General features: G+C 45.9%; 1 protein-coding gene across 1 annotated transcript; it reads right to left on the minus strand.

The window, feature by feature from the left end:
* Positions 1 to 1,020: 1,020 nt before the first annotated feature.
* On the minus strand, positions 1,021 to 18,207 carry iqgap3 (IQ motif containing GTPase activating protein 3). The gene is made up of 38 exons (XM_062464892.1): positions 17,847 to 18,207; positions 17,538 to 17,625; positions 17,011 to 17,167; positions 16,554 to 16,631; positions 16,258 to 16,334; positions 15,662 to 15,729; positions 15,449 to 15,562; positions 14,970 to 15,148; positions 14,673 to 14,754; positions 14,136 to 14,299; positions 13,941 to 14,028; positions 13,440 to 13,603; positions 13,068 to 13,228; positions 12,767 to 12,882; positions 12,455 to 12,618; positions 12,089 to 12,179; positions 11,793 to 11,960; positions 11,398 to 11,540; positions 11,067 to 11,237; positions 10,767 to 10,850; positions 10,608 to 10,679; positions 10,388 to 10,457; positions 9,982 to 10,190; positions 9,601 to 9,753; positions 9,272 to 9,435; positions 8,255 to 8,479; positions 7,915 to 8,055; positions 7,671 to 7,755; positions 7,276 to 7,508; positions 6,962 to 7,094; positions 6,677 to 6,779; positions 6,327 to 6,474; positions 6,100 to 6,187; positions 5,698 to 5,910; positions 3,917 to 4,083; positions 3,598 to 3,726; positions 3,277 to 3,385; positions 1,021 to 2,510 (listed from the first exon to the last, which is right to left on the minus strand). The coding sequence occupies exons 1-38, from the start codon at positions 17,878 to 17,880 to the stop codon at positions 2,397 to 2,399; spliced, it is 4,947 nt and encodes a 1,648-aa protein (XP_062320876.1). The 5' UTR covers positions 17,881 to 18,207; the 3' UTR covers positions 1,021 to 2,396.
* Between the last annotated feature and the right edge of the window lie 188 nt (positions 18,208 to 18,395).

Here is an 18,395-nt window from a genome sequence, read left to right on the forward strand (position 1 = left end):
TCCCCAGCACCGGCAAGCAATACAAAAGCGCTGATTGGGTCTCGACAAGCTCTCATGCTCCCAGTCCGTAAGCAGACAGACAAATTATTGGTCCGTGGTTGTGTCGTTGACGCGCCTCCACTGAAGGTGTGAGTTGTTGTCTAGGAGGGAGGGGAGAAAAAGCGGCGAGTATATGAACCAGAAAGAGATGCCCATCGTTGTCGACAATGTAATTCTAATGCCATTTGAATGGGCCCATAAAAGCATCCTCCTATCTTACAATAACTTACAACTCATCAGTTTTTATGTTTGTACTTGCGACAAACTTTTTTAATAATATATTTATTTATGAGTTTATTTTGTTAATTATGTTCCATTTATAAACATATCTAATAGAACACCATTCATTAATTTACCTTTTATTCAAACACCCTATTGGTGCGTAAGCAAAGTATTGGACTAAACAAAATATTTGATTTAAAACAAAAATGTGCCTTATCAGTTTTAATGAGGTGTCCACCTAGACCAAATTACATGTCAATGTCAAACAGACTGGTCTTTTGTCTTTCAAATAGTATTTATATAATTTGCGCATTTATAAATAATTCGATTGGTTGCAAATCTATTGTGCTCTCTAAGATTAGTCTACTGTAGTCTCGTAGGGTTCGGTGGCATCAGTTGACCTCACTTCCAACTGCGCCCTCTGGCGGGGACATGGCAGTCTGCGGGTACAAATTACAGTATCAGTGGACGCATCACCCACCATACTAGCGTTATCCACTGCCAATCCAGAAACACTTTTAAGTGGAGATCCATGGCGGGTTTTGTTAGACACCAGTTTGTGGAACTCACTGGGTAAATGGGCATGTGCTAAAACGGTTTGCATCTAAAATGTCCGATGGCCAACTTAACTCTTGCGTCGACATAACTGGTGAAATAAATTGTAAAATTATCAGGCAGCTGATAAGTTGTTAAAACACTATCTACTCTTGACAACCATTTTAGTAAAGAAAGTAAAGAAAAACATGACAAAAGCTAAAGTGATTGTCTATAATTCGAAGTTTATTAATATACTACGAAAAAAAAGCAGCATTAACAGTTGTCATAGCATAATATGGAACATTTCTTACATTTCTCTCTGGTAGTATTTTAGTAAGTCAATACAGTAAAATGACAGGATTTTCCTATAGGCTACATTGCTGGTATAAAAAAGGGCTTCAATGCAAAATAACATTTAATAACAAGATTTTAGTGTAGAGAGATAAAGATTATTCATATATACAGACACACACACACTAATATATATATATAGGAATCAGTTGAAGGGTGAAAAATAAAGTACAAAGCAGAGGTACATAGAAACACAAAAAGACAGAAAATATTTACATTAACTGAGCAAGAGATTAGGTCAAAGGTTACCAGGGTCAAAGGTTTACTTCCAGTAACAAACAAAAAAAAACACCCCATTAACAAATCTGTGTATACACTTATCCTCATGCACGACACACACCAGAGACCCCCAAAACAGAACATAATTCTGTTGCAATATCCTGAATCCCATTTGAATAGCAGACAAACAAAATGTTATGCTCTGCAATGTTACGTTCTGCAGAAAATGGCTTTAGAGTGTAATGGTATCAAGTAGTTGCATCAAGACCGTTTAAAAGAGATGCAAATACACAAAACCTGTGTGCAACAGTAGCCTGCGCCTGTACAGTACAGGCTGGAGTGTTTCTATTTAAACACTATCTCTACATAATGCATGAGAAGACGCTCAGGGAGTCGTTGAAGGGGTGCAGGCAGGCACAACCAGCCGGCTGGAAATACGATTAGGAGACCGTTGTTGTGTAACATCAATGGGGGATTAAACTTTTTTTTTATATAACAGATAAAGGAATACACAGAGATTGAATACTGCATGTAAAAACTGTTGCACACACCTTTTGATTAAAAATCCCTTATTTAAAAAAAGCTTCTCTAATATATTTCAAGATTTAAAAAACAGCTGCACATTGTAAAAAACAAAACAAAGCTATTGTACTGGAGGAGTGTGAACTTCAATGCAAAAGACATATCAAGGAATCAAACGAAACTCATTCTCAACGCCTTTGGTGCACATTTTGTGCTTTTGCAAAAAACTAGAGCACCACTGCTTCAAGATATAAACCCTCATCATCCTGACTGACCACATTCTGAACATCTGGTTTCAGATATAGCAAAAAAAACTGCATGCAGTTTCATAAGTGTTGATGTACATTAAAAAAATCATACTGTAAGCTTAGATCCAAAACAAAATGAAGCAATGTTGTACTCTAAAAGACCTGAAAGCAATTTGCCGTGTGAGAAGGTGATGGTGCTTTGCAGGTTTCAGTAGGAGGAACCTCTCAAGAAGGCCCCTCCAATCTTTGGATGACTCCTCACTTTTTAAAGAACTTCTTGTTGAGGAGGAAGATGAGGAGGTTGACATTGACCTTGGCCTTGCCAAACATCTTCATCACGGCCACACCCTCATACTGCAGCTGCAGCAAGTCCTACCAACACACAGGTGACGGTGACATTGTTGAAAAAGTTTAGTACAACTTGTGGTACACCCCCACAACCAGGACTGCAAAGATGGTTCCAGTATGTGGATCAACTGTCGCCAGTATCTTACAAAAAAATCACTTTGATATCGTCAATGCCAGCTTTTCTTCCCATTTTCCATACAATAGAATACAGCTTGAAGCTAACACATCCATCTATATTTACTTCAATAAATCACATTTGCATTCCTAATGTCTACTGAACAGGGAATTCAAGATGACTGTATGGAGAATATTCCTTGGAGAAGATGTATTTGAATGAATGTATCAATAGACTGGATTTCCATTATTGTTGGAGAAAAAGCCAAAGGACATCAATTATTCAACATGTCATCTTGGCCTTGTTCAATGCAGCAAGAAATTGGGTCAAGAAGGCATGAAAGCTAGTCGTCTTTGTCTTTGTACTGGGATACACACAAATAACAGTCATACTGTATAGAACTTCTTCATTTCCTTCCATGTTCATTACAGGGAGAGCAATACATCCAGTTGTTGTAGTTCTTGTTAGCACTGCAGCACCATTTTCCATACCATCTAGAACAGCTTTCTAACATTTCTACATAGATTCATATGTGTATTGTCAGTTAATTGAACTCACTTTCATAGTGTTTGCTCCACTTACACGCAACGGAAGTGATATTTAAATACAGATCTTTTGATTGTTGTTTTGACCCATAAACACAAATGACTTTCCCAGAGAGCTATATAGACTTACCTGATATTTCAGAGGGAATTTCTCCATGTCCACTCCCATGAACCGAGCCTTCACCTGGAACGTGCCCCCTTCCTCACTGGGCACAATGTCGAAGATCACATTTTTAAACCTGAGGGCAGAGGAGGAATGGAAGATTAAAACTTGACGAGAGTGAACTCAAGTCCGTCCAGGGACGGCGTGCATCAGTACATCCCGCTGAGCTCCACCCACAAAGAGATAAAAACGTTATTATTATTAATTAATTATATATTTTTAAATCTACGACTGCCATGTTTGGCATTACATATGGGTGTCTTGAGTGTGGAGCGTGTGCCCACTCACTGTGTGACCGGCAGGTCTTCGATCTCCAGCAGGACTCCTTTCTCATGTAGACGGGCAGCAGTGTAGGTCAGAGTGGCCTGCTTGCTCTTCTTGCCCTTTCCCTCCGATGCCTTCTTCCCATTGGCCTTACTGAGAGTCGAACGGCACACATCAGCCTCAGAGGACGGACGTCGCATTCTAGTATTGCGCTTGTTGTTTGGTACTTGGTGGTTTTTCTTTACTTCAAGAAGCAACAGGTTGTGTACGCGTGTGTGTGTGTTGCTCGTGGATACGTTGTTTGGAAGACGGTTCTCCAACAGTGGGTGCAGAGTGTTAATACCTGTGCTTGGCTGTCAGGTTGTCCAGGCAGGTGGTGATGTACTGGCTGTAGTAGTCCACCTGTTCACTGTGGAAGGAGCTCTTGCTGTGAAGACTGCCGAGGGTCTGTCTCAGTTTCACCAGCTCTGCCTGTCGACGCTGCCTGTAGAGCCGCTGGTGGCGAATGTCCTGAGGGATGGGGCCAGGGCGAGGGTTAAACACAGTTCCCTGTTCCCACGCTCAGTCAAGGTGGAAGGCACTGAAGCATTGACATGTTGGAGGATTGTAGATCAGATTGGTTGAGACTGGACAGGTCCCTACTGCTCCTCCAGGTATGTGTCAAGGAGTCAAATGTGGGGGAGACAGTTCAGGTGTGTGTGTGTGTGTTGTAATGAGATCCGCAAGACCACACAGAGCCAACATCTTGCCACACCTGAAGAGTGATTCAATCACATCAGACAAACCTAATCAGCCCTTGTGACACCCTCAGTATGCTGATTACCCACCAAACGCCGATGCAAAGGAACCATAGAATTGGGGGGGGACCTCCCCAATCTACCTAATCAGCCCTCCTGCTAGCTTGCAAGCTTCAAAGGGCCTGCTTGAGACAACACGTCTCCAGCAACCATTTGCTATCGGTTTCGGCGGCGATTTGAACAAAGAAAATACCTTGATCAGAACTTTTGAGGAAAGTTCTTGAGACTTCACCTTTACCACAAGAGTACAAGGTGGAGAATTATGAGAGGGATATTTGTGTCATGTTTGTTACTTTGTTTTAATGTTGTGTTCACTGAAATCTTGATTCTAGTAACAACTCCTTCCTGAAAGATAACCACGTCATTCTTGGTATCTACACAAAGCTATCATAATTAAACAATCATTCAACTATATTTTGTAACTGTACCAAGATGTCCAGAACAATATTTGAAAAATCGAATGAACCAGCCAGAGATCAGATCACACCTTTGGTAGGTCTGAAGGAAGGAGGGGGGAGTTGAGAACCCAGCTTCCCCCAATCCACATCTGACTCCAGGCGGGTCCTCCCTCGAACTCTAAACTGTATAAAGACCTAAGATGACCATCAATCTCGGACTCCAGCGAAACCGACCATGGCATGAACGCCATCAGGATCGGCGTTCCAAAGGACGTCGCCAAGCTTCTCCTGAGATTCAACTTCATAGTGAACGCGTCACTATCTGGACGTTTCAACAGAAGAACCAAAAACGCAATTCTAAATGCGACTTCACTGAGATCCCGCAGACTCAGTCACATGACCCAGCGCAGCCGCGCTTTGACTTCAGATTCTTCAAATGGACCTTTGGCGCAAACCGCCCTCAACCTCATTGATCAACCCCTGATCAAACGTAACTATGGCTAACGCTCTTTCCTCCTCGACATGGCATTGGCGTGAGCTCTGTTTATGATTTGTAAGGATGTAATCATTGACTGTACAATTTCTGTCTTTCTTTAAGTTAGACCATTTCATTCTGTTCATTATAACCAATCTCTCATATCAAACCCATAATCTAACTTGTTCATAAGATCTGTTTACCTTACTTGAATAAATTCATTGTAAAGATATTTTGACGTGCGTGTTCACTGATGTTATGATTGGCTCTACACTTAGAACGAATTCATTCCTAAAGATGAGACTGATTATTACATATTAAACATAGGATTCCCTAATGTCCTAAACCAATATTAGGGTGGTGCCCCGAGACCTTATGATAAATTAAGTATTTCTATCTTTAAATGAGCAAACCCCGCTACAGTGTGCGTGTGAGAGAGTGAGTGTGAACACACCTTGGATATGAGCTGCAGTATCTGAGTCTCGGAGTCGGGCGGAGTCAGGACCCCCAGGCTCTCCAATCGGCGGAGGCTCCTCTGGATCTTCCTCTTCTTCTCCTCCAGCGACAGGTTGCCGTCGGCAACCAGCGACTGGTTCCGCTTCATCTTCTCCGGGGTGCGGGCGTCTCGCTGGGCCCGGCGCTGCATCATCCAGCCGTGCTGCGCCTCCTGCAGCACGCGAGCGGGGAGGGGGGGGGAGGTTAGATTTGTCCGTTTAGGATGAGATCGGGTTCAGCATCAATACACGAAAAGATGGACGGCTATAGAGCCGGACCGATCACTAGTTTACCAGGCTGAAATAATATAAATAGGGAGGAACATTTGGTGGAGGTATGTGGTTCGAGATGTATGTTGCACCTGGTCTTGGGAGGTGGAGGCTCGCAGCACCTCACTGAGTGTGTCTCCAGACTGGGCCCGGATCACATCGATGATCAGCTGCTTGGTGCTGGAACACAAATGTACTTTTTACACTATTCCACATGATGTTGTATCCACTAACCATTTCATCATGAGCTTTTTCGAATTTTTAAAAAGACGCTTAAACCTTAACACATGCAATCCTGTGCATGATGTTTTCCCCCTACCTGAGGAGGATCGCTCTTGAGTCCTGCCGGTCATCAGAGCCCCTGAAGATGTCAAACTTGCTGGTGAGGGTGAGAGACACCTCCATCTTGCTGTACTGGGCCAAGGTCTGTTCAGTCAGGGGGTCTCCTGGGCTGACAACACCCTCCCCTGGAAACGGAACCACAGACAGGGGCCGGGGCCAAACTGTTTACACACCGTCTCTCAAACCACATCTACAATAACATACGGTGCTGACAGTTAACATTTTCAGCGGTTGGAATGTTTGTTTTTTTTGTAAAACATTGAAGGTGAAAACAAAGGCGGTGTTGATGCTGGGTTGTGATTGGTGGGGGGCATAGGGCAGGCTCACCAACTAGGGCCTGGATGGTGGGGACCTTGCCCAGGTCGCTCAGCAAGGCCAGCAGGGGATCAGAGGGATCTGGGCACAAGGAATCCTGATGCTCCAGGAGAAGCTACACACACACACACACACACACACTTTAGTTCTATCTCACAACTACACAGAAAACTGAATCCCAACTGAAATGAGGTAAAACCCGGAAATTAAAGAACAGAAGATGGGATTCTAAATACTAAATCAACATATTAACCTCAATTATCCCCCAAATTCTATCAACCCAGGTTCCATCTAGACCTTGTGTGTGTTGAGCAGCTCGCTGATGGAGATGTAGATGACAGGCTTGTTGAGGATGACCATCTCTGAGTACTCATCGATGTTGAAGCGCTCCCCCGGCTCTGGCACGTCACACGCAGAGCGCAGGAACTTTCTGGAAAAGGCGAGTGACAACAATAGCTTATTTTTGACCAGTTCCTCTAGGTTACTAAACAATACAGACCCAAAAGCATAGTCAACAAGGTAAAGGGTTGTTTGTAAGCTGGTATTTTGTATTTATTTTGTATTCTTTAAAGAACATGGGTCGTAAAATGCATCCCGGAGGGACACCTCACCTGAACTTGGCGTGGGTCAGGGTGATGTATTCATTGAGGGAGCGCAGGTGGGCGCTGTCCCCGTGAAAGTGCTTGTGTGCGGCGGCGTGCTGCAGGACACGAGCGATGGAGCCAAGGATCCGGCGTTGCTCGGGCAGGAGGGCGGAGCCCGCCGAGAACTCCACCACGTCGAAGCCGTCGGGCGCCACCACTGCCGGGTTCATGTAGCGGTAGTACACCAGGTTCCCCACGATCTGACCAATAAAACGAGTCAGTAAACAAACCTGGTCACCCAGTTATCTTTCGATAACTAACACATTTGCAATAACTTTCTACTACACTGTAGCAGATCAGTTGATAATTAATTATTTGACGTGGACAAATAATACCAATTGGAGATGAACAAAAACTATTACCTTATAAAGCTCTTCATCACTGGCCTGTGGAAACTTTTCATGCAGAGCATCTCTCAAGACCTTGGCAGTGTAGCGCATTCCATACCTGGACCAGACAAAGAATACTGAAATTAAGTTCTGTTCAGATCACCAGTGGAATCCCTCACAAGCCAAAGAATATCCCACAAAAGCATTCAAATTTTCTGGAATTGGAGTTTCAACTGGGTGACGATCATTTGCCCTTGAGCCAGTTTGGTTGACTCACGGCAGCTTGTGCAGGTTGCTGGTGATGGCATTGAGAACACGGTCCGTCAGGTTCTTGAGGTTGACGATGGAGATGTCCAGGCGACGCTGCACCTCGGGGTGGGCCAGGGCCTGATCGGCGCTCACCTCGTACGGCAAGGAGCTGGAAGGGACACCGAAAAATTCATTGACTAACTAATCGCCTACCAACGTGATCGATTGAGTCATCCGTCGTTAGACGCGAGCGTGCGTGTATTGCTTTTTCACAGAGTGGTTCAAAAGTGTGCGAAACAGCTCTGTCGTGTCACTGGTCCGAGTCTTTTCTAGAAGGGACGTAATGAGTCTTTGTGACCTATACTGACCTCCTGTGGCCAGTCTGGGTTTCCGTCTGGTTGACCCAGCTCTTGTAGATCTCCACTGGGTCTGTGCGGATGCTGATGGAGCGATCCTGCAGCACCTCCAGGATGGCCGGGCCTAGGATCTCCTTGAGCGCATTGTGACCGCGAGCGTGGCGGTAGAAACTCACCAGCATCTTGATGACCGTGGGGTTCCCCATCACAACCTCCTGGGGCTGGTCCACTTTCAGTCTGGGTGAGAGAGAGAGACGGAGCGGACAACATGAGAGAACAGTTGCATTGAAGTATGACGTGCTCTGATGAGGCAGTATATATGATTTTAAGGTGCGCGTGTTAAAGCTCAGCAGAAGCCTGAAAACGACCAGTTGACTTGAAACAAGCGTGTTGGAGCAGGAAACATCTAAAACCCCACAGGACAGTGGGTCCTGAGCTCCAGGGTTGAAGACCACTAGGCTAAAGAACTGGATCTCAATGTGAAGCACAGAGTAATTGTGTAACATGTGACTGTGTGTGTGATCAGCACTTGTGTGAGCGCGCACTCCCAACCCAAGCTCTTCTCCTGTCTGGCCCCCCAATGGTGGAATCATCTCCCCACCTCCATCGGAGACACTGACTGTCTTTCCGCCTTCAAGAAAAGGCTAAAGACACACTTGTTCCAGGAGTACAACGGTACTTAAGAAAGATTTGTTGGATCCGATGTCAGGCTATTTTCTCCAGGAACACAATGACACTTATTGAGTGACTTGTTGGTTAGTTTTAACTGACTTAACTACTTGTACTCGCTGTAAATTATATTATAGTTGCTTGCTTTCCTACAGGTACACTCTTGCACTTTTGAGGCTCATGTTGTTTAATTTGTCATTTGTTTAACTACATGCTCTTATGTTTCTTCCTATTGGCACTTATTTGCTTTCCACAATGTATAGTGTAATGTAGCTCTCTCTTGGAAGTCGCTTTGGATAAAAGCGTCTGATAAATGAATACATGTAAATGTGAGTGCGTGCACACAACTGAGGTACTGACTTGATCTCATGGCGCAGGGCTGCGGTAAAGAGCTGTAGTAGCAGGTAGGCCTCCCTGCAGTCGGAGCCGTAGTTGAAGAGCGTGAAGATGACGGTCTCCATGAAATTCGTTGTCTTGTTCTGGGGCATCAGGAAGATGAGCTGGGCCAGATAGAGGGGCTGGGTCTGGGACAGAGCACACACACTTATGATGGGGGCTTCTGTATATACACACAGTCTTATGTTGAAGGGCTTCTGTATATACACAGTGCTATAGGAAACACACAAACCACAGAAGCAAATATGAGGGGTACTCCACCCTCTCATTTTTGGATGTTTTCCTTCGCTCACCTGAAGCAGGTAAAACAGGTGCTGGTAGGCCTCCAGTTTGTCCCTCTTGTCCTTGCTCAGAGCCTTGAGGCCCTTGCTCTTCTCCAGGGCCATCATGTCAGACAGCTGCTCCTTGTTCTTCTTGGTCAGCTTCTTACAGTGGGACACCACTTCCTGTGTTCAAGGTTCATCATGGAGATAAAGTGAGAGGAGGTGGCATTCTGGACACATTTGAGAGTTTAAATAAAAGGAGCGTATTTTGTGTCTCCCGTTGTAAAGGTGACAGCGTGCACCTCGTTTCGCTTTTTTTTTTGCCCAGTTAAATATGACATGGCAGCCTTCCCCTACATACTTGTGCAATACATGGCCGCGTTCACACACGCGCCACGGCGCTCCGTCTACCTGCAACGTGACACGGTTGCGGACCAGCAGGCCGATCTTGAGGTCCATGAGGTCGAGGTCGGCCTCCAGCTGGCGGTTGGAGCGGATGGTCCTCACCACCTCCTCCCTCAGGCGCAGCAGCTCGCCCTCCTGGCGGATGTCGCTGTCGCCCATCTCCAGCAGGTGGGCGAACTTCCGCACCACGGAGAGGGGAGGGGTAGCGGAGTGGACTGGGGGACGAAGAGGGAGGGCGCGGAACAGATGTTTTGAGAGGGTAATTGAGAGGCCCCTCACTATTGTACAGTGGCTGACGGGAGAGAAAAGAACTGGAAAAAGGTGCGTGTTCCCAACGTACTGTACCCTTCTCAGAAGGTACATTTGATGTACTGTATGCAGGGAGCTGATCACATCCTGCCCAGCGACTTACCCAGCATCCTGTACTCCTCACGGGCCTTGTTCGCACGGAAGAAGGCCTGGATCCTTACAATGGCGCCCACCTGTGGCCGCAGAGACACGTAAAACAACAACAAATCTCCTCCATTACTCTTTTGGGGTGGTCTAGACAAGACAAAAGGATCTGAGCATTTATGCCAATCCTGAGGCCGAGCAAACAGATACAGTAGGTATGATAAAAAAAATAAACGTACATGGCGCCGGAAGAAGCGAAGGCGAGCGCGGTATCTGCTCCGTGTGAGCCACATCTTCACAGTGGCCTGGATCTATGGGGTGAAACAGTTTGCCTGGGTCAGCCGCTGTGCCAAACTCTAGACGTGTACGACACGCGCGACTGTCAGGATGGAGCCTACCTTGACAACGGCCCTCCAGTTGAGATAGAGGTGCTGCAGTCGGTTTCTGTAGGCCCTCTGCTGCACAAACCTCCTCCAGTGGGACTGAACACACACACACACACACTATTGAGCCCAGTAGATATCACAGCATCATCTTCGATCATCGATTGATCCGCTTTGTCAGAGCAGCAATCCAACCTGACATGCCGTTCTTCCAGAAGTCTACATAGATTTTGCTAAACAAAACCACACGACACTAATGCAGTAATACCCCCAGTCAGTGTTGACTCGTGTGTGTGTGTGTGTGTGAGTGCTGACCTGGATGGTGATAACAGCTGGTAGCTGGGTGTTGAGGAAGTGCAGGCGAGCCCCCAGGGTCTGCCTGAGGAGGAAGCCCCGCGCCCTGGCTTGCAGCTGCACCACCAGCCCCTCGCTGGCCTTCCACTGGACCTCTTTGCTGTGGGCTGCCGTGACACTGCTCAGCACAGCCTGCAGGGGGAGACAAACACAAGACTGTTGGCTACCTGCAAGGTGCAATCCATCCCTGTCAGTACTAGGCAGGTTTTAGTGGAGGAAAAAAACAACCTCAACTCCACATCCTTTTGTGTACATGTATGTGCATTGTGCAGGAGTATGAAGTGTTAAAGACCTGGATCTCGTCATGGGCCAGGAAGATGTTGCTCTGCTCGAAGCCCTGGGGTCTCTCCCAGGTGCCCTCCAGCTTCTTCAGGTGGAAGTAGTAGGAGCTGCCATCCCCAGTCTTGGTCCTCAGCCACGGGCTGCGGTTGTCACCTGAGTAGCATAGTTGTGATGTCGTCAATAGTAACAGTGTCAACTTGTTGCCATGACAAACCGTTGAGTGAGTATACCAAAAGATGCTGAGCAACTTGACCGATCTGAGAGATGCAGTACATACAGAATAGCCTTCAAATCATTCTCTGCCAACTTGATCCGAGTCTTTCGTTATAGGCTGATACAAGTTGACATGAAATACAAAAGGAGACATGGATGAGGCCTCAGCTGGAGGTGAATGAGAGTCTCTACCTCCCGCTGCCTTCGCCCTGAGCAAGGCAAAGAGTTCAGCCTGGTAGCCTGCAGCACACACATCCACCACGCTGCGCAGTGCCACCTCTGGCAGACGCAGGACTCGCAGGGTCTGCGCCGCCTTGCCCTCCTTCACAGCCTGGTTCACCGCCGCCAAGCCCAGGGACACTGGCAGCCAAGCCCAACACAATATACATAAGCCAACAATTCAAATATCTTGTATATATGTTATACACATTTAATATTTATCAAGCAGATTCTAAAGCTGCGATGAGGAGAAAACAAGCCATACTTACTCTTTAGAGCTTTCTGACTGTGTTGATTGGCTAGCCTCACTCCTTCCTGAATGTCAGCCAACCACAGCTCGGCACCGGGATCGCGGTGAACCTGTGAAAATAGGGGAATGTCACGTTGACTCAGCGATGCAATGCAATCTGAATCAGCGAAAACTGACATTCTTTTATGAAGGCATGAAATGGTCAAGCAGCATTTGTTTCCGCATTTCAGTTCATGATTGTAGGATGAATGTTTTGGTGACTGATATGGTATATCTTGTCCTTATACTTCAGCAGGCCTTCAGACAATACATTCTCACAATGAAATGGTGGCAGTCAGTATGCATAACCCTGACATCCTGTGCCCAGTCAGAGCTTCTGCTGTACCTTGGCCTTGTGCTGCCTGGCCCTGGTCAGCACATCGTGGTAGTGGTGAGCGTTGGCCGGCTCCACCTCCTGCAGGCCACTGGAGGGCAGCAGTAAGGCAGCCAGGGTCTTATGGGGGTCTCCCCGACACAGAGCCTGGTTGATCAGGCTGATGGTGAGGATCTCTGCGAGACAAAAACACAGCGACGACGAGTCAGAGTTTCTTCCGAAAATGTTTCTTTTTTTCCCCTTCTTGCTATTTTTAAGGATCTGGAGTGAACACGGCGCTCTGAAAAAAAGGCTGTGAACCCCGGAGTGTTACGAAGGCCGTACGGTCGTGTTCGTCCTGCGCTGCGGCGTTGACGCCATTGAGTCCTCCCTGCAGCTGGTTCCAGGTGAGCAGGGCTCTGCCCGCCTGCCTCTTCTGCTCACACAGCTCTTCAAAGTACCTGAGACGGGAACCGGAAGAACGGATGCAGTCAACATTCAGCGTGTTCTAAACTGACACAGAGGCCATCGCGTTCTTGTCGTGCGTATACACAGAACACGTACAGTTCAATTCAGAAATGGTCAAATATGGAAATAAATGTACCTGCATGCAAATGTGCCGAGGGCTGACTATACACACTCTTACCTCTGAACCAAGCTATCGTCGATGTCTGCCAGCCCAGCGGCCGGGCTTATCAGTGTGGCACAGAAGGCCCCTACGTCTTTAGCCTCCACGGCCTGGTTGATGAGGGCAACCGCAGACAGCATCTCCACAGCCACATACAGCTCCTCCTGCTGCAGCTCCCCCTGTAGGTTTGGATGAACAAATAAGGAAAATGGCATTCTGACGACAATAAATTGAAAACACATTGTACTAAACTCATCAGAAAATGTATTTGGTATTTGAATGATGTTACGCGTCTTTATCTGAGAAACTTAAAGCTTTGTCGAGATGATCAAACTAGCTACTTTGCACATATGTACAGTCAGAGGTCAGAGGTCTCACACACACACACACCTCAGGGCTCTTCCGCTGCAGAGGGACCAGCTCACTCTGGTAGAGCACCGAGGCGAAGGGGTACACGTCAGGAAGGTGGGCGTCGGGGTTCATGAGGGCGCGGAGCGTCTGCCTGGGATCACCGCGACGTAGCGCCTCGTTGATGCAGCTCACAGCCCCCTGCACTGTCGGCCCATTCATTCACATTAGTATTCTTTCACTTTCAAGTGAAATGTATTTTTATTGTATGTCTTTTATTGAAATAGTAATGTATCTATTGGGGAGTCAGGTGGCTGAGCGGTTAGAGAATCGGGCTAGTAATCAGAAGGTCGCTGGTTCGATTCCCGGCCGTGCCTAATGACATTGTGTCCTTGTGCAAGGCACTTCACCCTACTTGCCTCGGGGGGAATGTCCCTGTACTTACTGTAAGTCGCTCTGAATAAGAGCGTCTGCTAAATGACTAAATGTAAATCTATTGACATGGTGAGTAACAGTTCTGAGGGAGTGAGACTGTGTGTTTACTTGTCTGGGCGCGCTGAGCTTCCTCGTTGGCGACACACACACCCTCCTGAAGCTCTTCCCGCTCAAGAGGGTCCACACAGCCTAGGTTCTGTCACAAGTCAGACAGAAAAGTTACTTAACACTGTGTGTAGCGGATGTGTGTGTCTGTGTGTCGAAACTGTGGTGTGACGACTATCAGCATTGGTGTTCTCTCACCAAGGCTTTCTGTTCGCGGTCAGAAGCCAGTTGGTCCAGGTACCAGGGCCCATGGTCTCTGTGGAGGCCCCTGAGGGCCAGACAGGGCTTCTGGAGGGCAGAGAGGAGGGACAGCACTTCCCCGCATTCCAGTGCCTCATCCACTTGCTCTATGGCTGCACGCACTACACAACAACATGGCACAACAAGGCAGCATTTAAGGACAAGCTGAACACATTTCAGGTTAGACAGATTTATTAATTATTCTCTTCTTGGGATATGTTTATCTTGCTTCTGTACAATGTTACCATGATAATTCACCTTGTAACTGACAGCAATGGTTGAGCAATACAGTAACTGAACATTTCGGAACATTTTCTAATTAAATATACTGCCATCTAGTGAAAAACATTTGTATATGTCATCTTTGACAGAAGCCAGTAGATGGCATTATTTGATTTTCTTTTCTAACGCTTGATTAAATGCTTTCCAAACTGTAAGGAGGAAAAGTAAATACAAACTTGGACAATTTTTTTGTAATCATTTAGTCTGACTCACCATTTACTTTGTTGATGTTATCTTGGATCTCATTCTGAGTAAGATACTCTTCATAAATATCCTTCTCCTGGGAACCATTGCGCTGAGAGAGAGAGAGAGAGAGAGAGAGAGAGAGAGAGAGAGAGAGAGAGAGAGAGAGAGAGAGAGACAGACAGAGAGTGAGTGAGATAAAGCAAGAGAGAAAAGTCACATATTTGCCACTAACCAGATATGGATACAGTTTCATTAATCATCATAGATTATCTGAATATAACTCATAGAAACTTCACCACGGGGAGGATGACATCGTTTGCCCACCTTGGTGTAGGAGAGAGCGGCCTTCTGTGCCCGCGCCTGGCGCAGCATCTCCTGGTAGATGGGCATCATGTGCTCCTGTAGGTCTGCCAGCATGGCGTTGGGATTACGCAAGGCCTGGGTAGTGTCCTCCACGTGTCCCCTCTCCACAGCCTCGTTGATAGCTATGACTGCGGCATGGACTGGAGGCACAGAGGAGAACAGAGGGGGATGAACATTTCAAGGGCACCGAGGAGGCTGATATGATAAAGACATGAGCCGTTATAAGCGCCACAGTGTCAAATGTGTTATCGAGTGTTTTAAATACAAGTAGGCATTAATTTGTGTTTCAACATGGGTAAAACACAATAGTTTGTTTAAAGAAAGGTCTATCACCCGGAAAGATAAACCGGTGTTTTTCTCCATGGAGAAATACAGGAATATCTTGAAATACAGACCCCTCCACTTCACAGTACTGAGGCCAAGCACGTGACTCCACATACCAGCAGCCTCGTCCACCGACAGCTCATTGGCCAAAATTCCCCCAATCTTGCTGAAGGCGGGCATCTGGATGCCATATTTATCCAACTCCCGTTTCATGTTGTTTATCTCCTCCTCTACAAAAGAGATGAGACCCCACAAAAACCTGTTACGTGCAACACAGTCAATCCAGCTTCAAAGTTAGCCGTAACTCGAAATCACTAACAAAACATTACCTGTAAATTTGACCTTGCCACAGAGGTCATGGATCTGTGGGGCCAACCCAAGACGGAACAGATAGAGGCTAAAGGGAAAGACAAACCCATGAGCAAACACCTCCTTGTTAGTAATACACTGGGCACAAGATACATTGTTTAGGAAATCCTCTCCATAGTCATACAGAATGACTGATACAGAAAGCGACCCTAGCTGACCTGAGAGTGTGGATGATAAACTGATAGCTGACCTGAGAGGGTGGATGATACAGACTGATAGCTGACCTGAGTGTGGATGATGAACTGATAGCTGACCTGAGAGGGTGGATGATACAGACTGATAGCTGACCTGAGTGTGGATAATAGACTGATAGCTGACCTGAGAGCGTGGATGATACAAATTGATAACTGACCTGAGAGCGTGGATGATACAGACTGATAGCTGACCTGAGAGCGTGGATGATACAGACTGAGAGCTGACCTGAGAGCGTGGATGATACAGACTGATAGCTGACCTGAGAGCGTGGATGATACAGACTGAGAGCTGACCTGAGAGCGTGGATGATACAGACTGAGAGCTGACCTGAGAGCGTGGATGATACAGACTGAGAGCTGACCTGAGAGCGTGGATGCAGTACACAGTTCTGGGCATGTTCTTCTTGTCGTAGATGTCCGTTGTCTCGGGGTGGAACATCTGATACATTTAGAGATAAATCAAATCTTAAAATAGACAATTGCTTGGTTAGGTTTCAAAATAAGAAACAACATTTTGATTTCAAATAAGCAGATGGGTGATTTTTTATGGAAGCAATTTCACCATGCTGTAACCGGTAGAAATGTCTATTTGAATTTCCTCCAGCTCTTTTCAGATTTCCATGAAGTGGCAGCCAAGTGAAGCTCATGCATCATTTACCGTTGGCAGTCCGACATCCACCATCGCACTGCGCCAGTGGTTGATGTTGTCCGTGTGGCGGAACTGCAGTCCCAGGGCCTGGGGGTGGTGGTGAGGGGGTATGAACAGTTAGAAATCAGCATTACGACACTTCTTTAAAATTCACATAAAATCAGTGAAGCTATGCAAATCCATGATCTACTTCAGCACAAAAACTCTTCAAGTACCACGTTTTAGCCCAAACACAGAAAAATGCATGACATGCACATAAAGTAAGTAAGTGTGAGTTACTTAAAACAACCATACCACATTGTGGAATAAAACTATTTGTAAACTTGGAATATATGAACATGACTGAACACATGTAAATTCACTAAACATTACGGTAAGCAGTCAGAAGAATACTGTAAAAGAACACAGTTGAAGAACGGGGAAGAAAAAAAAATTGCAGCCACAACAAGTGAAACGTAAGCTGTACCTTGTAGCGTTCCTGGTCCAGATCGTAGATTTTCTTGAGAGGGACTATCTTAGGAGCAAAGCAGTGGCCCAGCTTGGCCAGCAGAACCCCATTTCTCAGGCCCTCCTCCAACTCTGTTGGGGACGGCAGGTCCTCATGCAGACAAGCTTCCATCCACCTAAAATGCAAAAAAGGAAAGGGTGTATTTCAGGCCTTCCCAGACTTCAATCACCCTGAATCATAGGCTAGTAATTCACAACATGTGGTTATCCAGATGTTGACACCTGGGGAAACCGTACAAATGTGAGAATCGGTGTAGTTGTTTGTGTGAGTATATATTACAAAATAAAGGCCACTTGAGATTGACCTACGATGCCTCTACAGTCATGAGTACAGTAGACGATGAGACTGTCACTGATGAGCAAAATGAATGAGTCAAGGGCTAGCTAGCAGTCAAGCTTTGATAAAATCACTGACATTTTAAATGAGCCATCTTTTACTTGGGGCATTCTTCGGAAAACTTTTAGATTTCTATCAAGCTAACTAACCTCTTGGCCTCCTCCAAACGGCAAAGGTATTGGTAAGCCACATTTTGGATGCGTTGTTCATCCATCTCCTCGGCTGTCAAACGTTCATCTGTGAACACAAAGAGTAAAATTGACATTACCATCACCAATGAGATTTCAAGAATATTGCAGATTAATTAATTATTTTCTGTGACTAGACACCAAGGTTTTTAGCCTAGTCCACGTACACAGGAAACGCTGCTAACAAATATGGTGTGGAGGTGTCCTTCAAGTGAAATTGTGTTCTTTTAGCGACAATTATTTTATTTTAGAAAATGTTGCTTTACTTACATCCTGAACGTGGTTGTCCACCGTAATCTCCCATTTCGTGACTTTCCCAATTTGTATTTGTTGAAAGAAGGGCAGTCGGTTACACACAGGATCGTTTCTTCTTATCAACTAATCTACAGTAGCTAGTGCTAGCTAATAGCTCTAGCTTTCCGTATCTTGCTATCTACTTTTCTCTTAAAAGTGCTTTTTCTTGTTCCACTTTCACAATCGTATTCGCATGCCAATATTATCTTGATTTGTTTCGCGCGCACATGTATTCAAATCCAATACATGTTATAACTAGCAAACTTGCTCAAATGAAAGACACCTCTAAACTGACTTACACATTCAACGACTGAGTTCTGTCTGGAGTCTCAAAGCGAGCTGTTTACTTTCTGTCAAGTTTGAAATATCCCGCCGGTCACTCATTGGCTGGCTAATCAAACAGTGTAACCATTGGATGAAGACGTTGCATCGTGGTACATGAAGTTTATTTTAGACACTCATGTGCGCACAGACTGACATAAAAACGATAGTAGCCCACCAGATCTTATTATTACTTATTGAACC

Source organism: Osmerus eperlanus, chromosome 7 (genome assembly GCF_963692335.1).
Source record: "Osmerus eperlanus chromosome 7, fOsmEpe2.1, whole genome shotgun sequence".
Lineage (NCBI taxonomy): Eukaryota > Metazoa > Chordata > Actinopteri > Osmeriformes > Osmeridae > Osmerus > Osmerus eperlanus.

Coding starts and splice junctions, on each gene's coding strand:
- iqgap3 (XM_062464892.1), bottom strand. CDS start 17,880: ATGGGAGATTACGGTGGACAACCACGTTCAGGAT. Junction 10,851..11,066: donor CAGCTGTTATCACCATCCAG/GTCAGCACTCAC, acceptor GTGTGTGTTCAG/TCCCACTGGAGGAGGTTTGT. Junction 7,509..7,670: donor GTGATGAAGAGCTTTATAAG/GTAATAGTTTTT, acceptor TTTATTGGTCAG/ATCGTGGGGAACCTGGTGTA.